General features: G+C 36.3%; 1 protein-coding gene across 1 annotated transcript; it reads left to right on the top strand.

Annotated features, from left to right (window-relative positions):
* The first annotated feature begins 2,794 nt into the window (after positions 1-2,794).
* Positions 2,795-3,839, top strand: LOC110287773 (olfactory receptor 1537-like). The gene has a single exon (XM_021154311.1). It carries the CDS (start codon positions 2,798-2,800, stop codon positions 3,740-3,742), a length of 945 nt encoding a protein of 314 aa, XP_021009970.1. The 5' UTR covers positions 2,795-2,797; the 3' UTR covers positions 3,743-3,839.
* The last annotated feature ends 5,900 nt before the right edge of the window (positions 3,840-9,739 follow it).

Below are 9,739 nucleotides of genomic sequence, written 5' to 3'. Positions count from 1 at the left end.
GCTCCCGCTACCCAGGCGCTGATCTGGCCGGATGTGGCCTGTGGCCCTACCGAGTTTAGCTACTTTTCATCCACTTGCCAAAAGTATTCAAATATCATTCAAAAAATAGAATGGCTATTCAAATGTACTTGTGTGAAAGTATTTTATTTTTATTTCATTGGTGTTTATTCACAATGAGCACATAATCGTATGCATATTTATTCTTCACATACTGACTTTCGAAGTATCTTGTTTTATAAGGTTTATTTTTCATTAATACATTTATTTTACTTTTGAAAATTATCTTTATGGTATGACTTTTAGAATTATTTAATGTTTTTCGTAGAAGCCCTTTGACAGATGTATTTATTCACTGTGTGTTTGTGACCACACTTTTATCCCTTTACGCTTTAAATATTTTTATTATTTCTTGCAGTTTATAAACATCCTTTGATCCTATTCAGTCTCCATTTCCTACTCTTCCCAGGTCCATGATGCTTCCTTCCTGTGCAACATTGTGTCCTCTTTTTATTGTTTTCTCATCATGGCCGATTTGTCCCTTATGTATATTCATGGATAGATGATTTCTCTCTGTGGCATGGTCAACTTGCTTGGAACTACACATTGAGAGAAAACTGATATATCCTCTCTCAGCATTTATAGACTATCAGTAGCTCCCCAGCTGAGGTGAACACTGTGCAGAATTCCCCAATTCCATGTTGGCTCTTGGTCTGCTTTGGCTGACACAGATCCTGTGCATGCTGCCACAATCAGTGTCTTAGAAGCATCTGCTCCACTGTGCCCAGATACACTGCTTTCTGGAAGCCAACCTCTGGATCTCACATGCTTCCTAATCCACTTAACAGTGATTCCTGAGCCTTTGGAGAAGGGTTGTAGTCTTAAATGTAAATTATGCATAAATTTATTTTAATAAAAAGTTTTGGCAACTTCATATAGGTACACACAGACATGAATACACACAGACACATACACACACACACACGTACAAAATAATTGCCATTATTCAAATCATTTTATACCTAGTATCCCATAATACAATTGTTTCTCCTTACAAGTCTCTATCCCACACTTATGAATTTTTTCTTTGTTTTCTTAGGCAATTATTTTAACTAGGTTATTTGCATAACTATCTGCATGATAGTTTAGAACCATCTTTTGGAATATGGGGCCTTATTAGTAAGCACACAACTAAAGACAATATATGCTCCATTCTAGAAACTATTAATAGTTCGTATTTCACACTGGGGAATGAAGTGTTAGGTCTCCTGTGCACATCAAATCTGTGATAAATTATGTACAGCCTTAGTCTTTTATGGATCATTGATAAAGCCACCGTTGCTGTGAAATCATGAATTCACTGATTAGATCTTTCTAAGAAGAAAAATTTTCACGTTTTTTTCTAAGAAGAGAAATCATATTATTTGGCTCTTACATAATTTCTGGCCTCTCTCATTTTATGATTAGAATCATTGCATGTTTTGACTTTTTAAAAATTTGTGTGTGTGATTTTAAGAAAATTTGAAGGTGTAGTCTTCCAGGGATGTCAATAATTTACTTTATGTTGTCTTCAAGAATTTCTGTCTTGCCAGGCAGTGGTGGTACATACATGCCTTTAATCTCAGCACTTAAGAGGCAGAGGCAGGAGGATTTCTGAGTCCAAGGCCAGCCTGGTCTACAGAGTGAGTTCCAGGACAGCCAGGGCTACACAGAGAAATCCTGTCACACATGCACAAAAAAATTTTCTGTTTTACTCTGTCTACTTAAATATGTGAGCTTTCTTGAGATATTAAATGACTAAACTGTAATCCAGTTATAAATTTAATTTGTGTACACAGTGAATAATTTGTTTACAGTTCAGCAGGATAGAAGATAATTATGTCTTTCCTTCAACTTAGGTGTTTTTGTATTGTCTTCTTCTTAGGTCCCAACATATAAGTGGGAAAAGTAATAACTGATCTGAGTATGCTTCTCTAATTGTAATGTGGAGAAATATCTAGTTATTCATTGACAGAATGTCAATATGACCTAACTACACAAAAACTATATTGCAGATATTCTGGGCAATTGGATACCAGTAATAGTTATTTCCTTACATTGCAAATAACAAAAAATACATTACACTATTCAAGGGTGTTATTAGTAAGTGATGGTACTGAGTATGGACACTTTGTCTTCTTGGCCTCACTCGCTATTTAAACACTACTGACCCTCTTTGTATTAAGAACTGGTTCCCAACCAAAATCACGCCCTATTAGCATCAAGTGTCCAGTACTTAATCCTAGTAGCACCCTGGTGTAGAACCAAATGCAATGGTTACTCTAAATGTGAATTAATTTTCACATTTGGAAACTTCAGGACTTAATCTAATTCAAGAATTAGAAAAAGGATATGTCTGCAATAATAGTTTTGTAGATCTGCCTGGAGAAATAATATTTTGGGTAGTCATTCACTGTTTTTGTGGAGATCTTGCTTCTTTAAGACTGTATGTCAGTTATTTTCACTGATATCCACTCTAAGTGTCATCTTAGAGACCTTGCTTTGAAAATACAAAATCTTTAAGAACCTGAACTTAGTGATAGTATTTTATATTAAATGTATTCTTAATTTATAAGTTCATGCTTAACATTAATATTAAAGAATAAATTTTATCTACTTAAAATAATTACATAAAGAGCAAATTTGTTCTTAAGAAGAGAAATAATTTATAAGGGGACCTTGAGTACATGGAAAATAATAACAAGGTCACTTTAACAGCCTTATGATTTTTTTTTTTTTATTTTACTCCTTCAGGATCAGAATGGATGATATGACATCAGGAAACTATTGCACAGTGACTGAGTTCTTCTTGGCAGGGCTGTCAAATAAGCCAGAACTCCAGCTGCCCCTCTTCTTCCTTTTCATAGGAATTTATATGATCACTGTAGCAGGGAATCTGGGCATGATCATACTGATTGGGCTCAGTTCCCACCTGCACACACCCATGTACTATTTCCTCAGCAGTCTCTCCTTCATTGACTTCTGTCAGTCCACAGTTGTTACTCCTAAAATGCTACTGAACTTTGTGACAGAGAAGAACATCATCTCCTACACTGGATGCATGGCTCAGCTCTACTTCTTCCTCATATTTGCAATTGCAGAGTGTTACATTTTAGCTGCGATGGCATATGACCGCTATGTTGCTATCTGTAACCCATTGCTTTACAATGTAACCATGTCCTATCAAATTTACATTTCCCTAATTTCAGGAGTGTATATTATTGGTGTGATCTGTGCATCAGCTCACACAGGCTTCATGGTTAGAATTCGATTCTGCAAATTAGATGTGATCAACCACTATTTCTGTGACCTTCTTCCCCTCTTGAAGCTTGCATGCTCTAATACCTATATCAATGAAATGTTGATTCTATTTTTTGGGACACTGAATATCTTTGTCCCAATCCTGACAATTATTACTTCCTACATCTTCATTATTGCCAGCATCCTCCGCATTCGCTCCACTGAAGGCAGGTCTAAAGCCTTCAGTACTTGCAGTTCCCACATCTTGGCTGTTGCTGTCTTCTTTGGATCTTTAGCATTCATGTACCTTCAACCATCATCAGTCAGCTCCATGGACCAAGGGAAGGTGTCCTCTGTGTTTTATACCATTGTTGTGCCCATGCTGAACCCTTTGATCTATAGTCTGAGGAATAAAGATGTTGCTGTTGCCTTGAAAAAAATAATTGAAAGAAAAACATTTATGTAGTTATAAATAATATCAAGATTATTTATTAGAGCAAGATTTTCCATAAACACATAGTTTGAATTGACATTATTCATTTTAATCTACTTGTCAATTTTATTACTCATTTTCTAGGACACTTTTATAATTTTTACTATTATAAATTCTGAATTCAATTTTCTATACACATATTATTCCATATTGTTTCACAGAGTCAACAATGCTAATAGTAAAGTATATTGTTCTATAGTAGTACATTGTTCTATATACCAATGCTGCATTGCCCATCATATTGTGTATATATTTATATATTTTCATAATTTATAAACATTAATATAAAAATACACTCAATTGCAACAAATTAGTACTCTTTGAATTATTTTTAATTCATTTTTGAGAATGTCATATTTAAGTCCCGTAATTGCACCATTTTTCCCATTTCCCTTCAACCATTCTCATTTTCCCTCTTCTTTTTTCTCAAGTTAGTTGCCTCTCTATCTCTCTGTCTCTGTCTCTCTGTCTATGTTTCTGACTGTCTGTCTGTTTGTTTGTCTGTCTTTATCTCTTTCACTCTACAGAGTAGGGTACTGGTCCACAGCAGATTTGTTCTTCCCAATCTTTAATTGCCTAGAACTCTTCATGTAAGAGTGGATTCCCCTGAAATTTCCCCTGTCCACATTGGTATGCCAACTGATATTATATTTGGTTCTTGCTTTGGGAACTATATTGTTGAAATTTCATGATGCTACTTTCCTGGCATTCATAGATAACATAATATCACTGCAGGCTTCCTTGCCCTCTTCATCTTGGAACATTCTTACATCATCTTTCTAAATGTTCCCTGAGCCTGAGGTGGAGTGGTTGTATTGTAGATGGACAAAGTGTGGCTCTTCATCCCACCATCAGTTGTTCATTAGGCATGTGTGTGTGTGTGATTTTAGGTAAACATGAAATAATATGATTCGTTATGGCTTTTTCAAATGTACTTGCTAGTATTCCCCTTCTGTACTTCTCTTTCCTTGTTGATTTCCTTTCTCCTTCTCCAATAAAACACCCCCAGTTTTCCTGTTTCCCTCTTCATCACACCCACTATTCCCCTCTAAAGAGTGCATGCCCAACCCCTTCATCCATTTTTATTTTTCTGGTTTCTATATTAACTCTAGATTGTATTCACACCCAAATACTTGGATTTAGGTATCTCCAGTAAGGGAGAGTCTCTAGTGTTTTTCTTCCTGGCTTTTAGTTGCCCCAGTAACTACTGTTTAGTTTCATTTATTTATATGAAGCTGTTAAGATTTTATTTTTATTTTCATCTAAATAGAATACCATTGCATAGATGAAGGATGTTTTCATGTATCTCTAGCTATTGTGAATATTGTGCAGTAAACATGGGTGAAAATAATCTGAAATACAGACTGTCAAGACTTTTGGGTATAAACCAAGAAGTAGTATTGCAGGGTCATATGGTAGATAATTTATTTATTGAGAATTCACCAACCTACTTCCAAAGTGGCTGCACCAATTTGCAATCCCATCTACAGTGAAGGAGGATTACCCTTTCCTATGTCCTCCTCATATTTGTTGTCTTCTGCTTTTGTATTTTATTCTGACTGGGGTGAGTTAAAATCACCCTAGTTTTTGTTGTTAGAGTATTTGTTTCTGTTTCTAATATGATTTCATCAAGCTGGAATGGGAAGTCAGTGCTCTTAATCACTGAACCATCTCTCTAGCTCTCACTTTGGTCCCTCTCTGGCCCCACCCATTGTAGCTGTCTTCAGACATGCCAGAAGAGGGCATTAGATCTCATTACTGATGGTTGAGAGTCATCATGTGGTTGCTGGGATTTGAACCCAGGACCTCCGGAAGAGTATTTGGTTCTCTTAACTGCTGAACCAACTCTTCAGCCCCCAGTTCAACCTTTTAAGAAACATGTTCATAGACACTGCAGAAAGTGTATTTCCATTGTGATTCTGAATATAGTAGCTGACAGTAAACATTACTTATCACAAAGATAGTGATATGAAAAGAAAATGAGAATTCCATTGAGAATTGGATACAAGGAATTTGTTTTACATTCACTTGACTTCAGCTTGTCTCTGTCCTTGTATTTTGTGAGAGGCTCAGTATAAGTAAGGATAGTGGGCTGCTTTGAGCTAAGATTGTATATTAAAACACACTTTTGCATGATGCACTGAAGAGCAGTCTTGGTGATGAGAAACAGTCTGTAGCCCAAGGTAGAATGCTTTGAAAGGTTTATGTGGATATAATTTTCATCATATTACTCAAGAATACCCAGTAACCTTTCATTATAATGATATGTAATAGGTAAAAATTATTCTTTGTGGAATTAATTTTTACCTTATTTTCTTGTTTAATATTTTATTTATTTACATTTCAAATGTTATCTCTTTTCCTGCCTTTCCTTCTGGAAACCCCCTATTCCATCCTCCTTTCTCACCCACCCGCTTCTAAGTCTCCACCTTGGCATTATCCTTTTGAAGCACTTATACTTACATAGAAACTATGAAAAAGTAGTTAGAAGAGTAAACATGTTCCACTCTTTTTAGCAATTATGATAACCAGAAAAAGAGACAAAAAATAATAACACAAACATCAGATTGATTCTAAAATAGGCAATTGAAACACTAAAATGAGGAAGAAAAATGACTCCAAAGAATGAGTAGCATCATGAAGAAGACAGGAGCTAACATATAGGAGTTATTAAACACTCTTATAGAAGACAACATTTTATCAAAGATTTAATCATTGGATAAATAAAGTAGATTTTTTTCCATAGGATCTCTGACCAGTCTAGAAAGAGGTCATTGATTTAATGATGGCACAGGATATAGGTTTCATCTTTTGCAGCAGGCCTTAAATCCAAACAGAAAGTGATTAGATTTCACAATATTTTCATGTCACTGTTGCAAAAGTGGGCATATCAGTCTAGTCTAGTTATTATTATTGTTCTTGTATCTTAAAGGGTTCACAACAAGGTAACATGTGGCAGCATGCACAAGCTGGGATGACATGTGTAAGCCCAACATAGATAAAATCTCAATATGGAGAACAGAAATGAGTATGAAGTTATGCCTACTGCTAAGGAGCTATTGGTAGTGGGAAGCTTCTGGGAGACTGACAGTCACATTTCCTTAAAAGTATAACCCTTCATAAATCAAACATGCAGTGGAATGCTATAGAGCCAAGAATGTGTAGTCCAGGAAAATTTGACTTGATAGGAGGGGGAAAAAGAATTTACAAAGTTGTGTAGGTAAGAAAGGGGATAGACCTGGAAAGAATGAATGAAAGATAGGAATATTATCAAAACACATTGCATGCAATTCTCAGAAGAATGTAATGATACATTTAAAGCTTCGATAATGCAAATGAATATGAAAGAAGACATTCTTTCAAATTTTATTAACTTGGATACAAATGAAAAGTACTTTTATATAAACTTGGGGTAAAATTTTCATAGTAAAATGCTTTTATGAGTCATATTATCTAAGTACATTTGGTAGATGTCAATGGAGGTCAAAATGTCTAAATCCTATTGTAGTACCTTCCCTTCCGTTTAATTCCTCCAAAGCTTCCATTCATTTGTTGTTCCTCTTTTTCATTTCTATGACCTCTATATCTTCAATAATCATTCTTACCTACATTTATGTACATGTTATTTCTTGTAATTCCCTAAAAATGTTTCATTGACAGCCCTACCATCACAATTATGGACTAGCATCTTAATAGCTGTGTTTCTCCAGGAATTCCCCAAACACCATATCTATCCAGATGTGTTTTTTACTTTGCATTCTGCAGGGCAGGCAGTCTACCTCTATATTTCTATGCTGATAACCTATAGAAAAATGTGTGCTTAACACTTAAATGTACTTTTTGTTTGTTTGTTTGCTATGTTTTGTTTTTCGAGATAGAGTGTTTGTTGTGTGTGCAGCTCTGCTTTTTTGGGACTCACTGTGTGGATGAAGCTGGTCTTGAGCTCAGAGAGATTCATCTGCTTCTGCCTTCCAAGTTCTGGGATTAAAAGTGTGTGCCACAATCACAAGGCTTTAAATATGTTTTAATATTAATTCATATTGATATTCTAAGAAAATTTTTTGAATCACTACCATTCATACTATTTCTGACATTGACATATTAATTTCTAATTTTAATTTTTAGATAGCAATTTAAATACATTTCTCCTTTCTCTTCCTTACCTCCAAACTCTGCCACATACCCCTTCCTTCTCATTTTCAAATTCATTTCAAATTTCATTAATTTTTAATTAATTAATCAATTTATTTATTTATTTATTGTTTTTTCGAGACAGGGTTTCTCTGTGTAGCCTTGGTGGTCCTAGAACTCACTCTGTAGACCAGGCTAGCCTCGAACTCAGAAATCTGCCTGCCTCTGCCTCGCCAGTGCTGGGATTAAAGGCGTGCGCCACCAATGCCTGGCACAAATTTCACTAATTTTTATTGCACGCATGACTGTCCTCTGAGAGCCTCCAACCAGCATCTGACTGAAACAGATGCATAGATCCACAGCCAAATATTGGACAGAGCTTGGGTACTCTTATTAAAGTGTTCTGGGAATGATTGAGGTCCCTGAAGAGGATAGGAACTCCACAAGAAGACCAACAGAGTCAAAGAACCTGGGCTCTTGTGGGCTTTCAGAGACTGAACCACCAACCAAGGAGCACACACAGGATGGACCTAATTCTCCCACACATATGTAGCAGATGTGCAGCTCTGTCTTCATGCTGTTCCCTGAGCAATTTGAGTAGGTGCTCTCCTTAAAGCTGTTGTGTCCCTGTGGAGTCTGTTCCCCTGGCAGGGCTGCCTTGTATGGTCTCAGTCGGATAGAATGTGCCTAGTACTGCAGAGACTTGATGTACCAAGGTGGCAGGGTACCCATGGGGTCTTCTACCCTCTCAAAGGAGAAGGGAGGAGCTTGGAGAAGGGAGCTCTGTGAGGGGGATTACTGGAGGGGGAGGGAGCAACTGTGATTAAAGTGAATAAATAAATAAATAAATAAATAAATGGAAAAAATAAATTATATTTGCCTGTTTTTCCTTATTCTAGTTCTAGAAAATAATCACCGTTTCTCAAGAGAAGTCCTGGACCCATTACCAGTGATAGACTAGACCTTTAATTTCCTTAGCAACTCCTGGATTCTAGTTGCTTTCTGCTTCTATGGATTTGCTCAATAGATCTGATTCATATTAATGAAGCCTACAGTGTGTGTCCACCTTGGAGCCACTTGTTTTCTTTGGCATGCACCATGTGTTTCAGGCAGTAGCATGAGTTTGGGTTTCTTTTCTCATTCTAGCATACCCTCCATTCCATGGATAGATGAAGTAGAGCTTTGTATTTACCACTGCATGGACAGCTACTAGTTTGTTTGTTTGTTTCTTTTTTGTTTGTTTGTTTGTTTGCTTGTTTGTTTGTAACTATTTCAAGTATTTCTGCTTTTATAAGTCCTTATAAGGTGTGTGTGTATGTGCAATCTTTCATTCTTGTGAATATGTACCTAGCATTGAATGATCTAGGGTGTATGGTAAATCTGTTTTCATATTTTACAGAACTGTCATACCATTTTTTCTCAAAAATTCTTTAATGTGAGGTGCCCTGCCACACCTGAAACATCCACAACACTCATGGTTCAGAGAGCATTGAGGAAGGAGGGAAACAAAGACTGTAAGAGCTAGAGGACCAGGATGCAGGGGATAAAACCATTTCTTCTATGTTTGAGAGGGAAGCAACACCTATGGAATCTGAACAGTATATACCCCTGAACAGGATTGCACAATGACAACACCAGTTGATATGCGTATATGCATGAGGAAATTTCACCTGCCTCACACCTAGATTAAAAGCTACAGGTAAATAGCAACTACTTGATTGAAGAGACGTTATTTTTTTTTTTAATTTTTTATTACGTATTTTCCTCAATTACATTTCCAATGCTATCCCAAAAGTCCCCCATACCCTCCCCCCCCACTTCCCTACCCACCCATTCCCA

The sequence above is a fragment of the Mus caroli genome, unplaced genomic scaffold, assembly GCF_900094665.2.
Source record: "Mus caroli unplaced genomic scaffold, CAROLI_EIJ_v1.1 scaffold_22212_1, whole genome shotgun sequence".
NCBI lineage: Eukaryota > Metazoa > Chordata > Mammalia > Rodentia > Muridae > Mus > Mus caroli.
Note: the sequence above shows the minus strand (reverse complement) of the source record. Positions and strands in the feature narration are given on the sequence as shown.

Coding starts and splice junctions, on each gene's coding strand:
- LOC110287773 (XM_021154311.1), top strand. CDS start 2,798: ATGGATGATATGACATCAGGAAACTATTGCACAGTGACTGAGTTCTTC.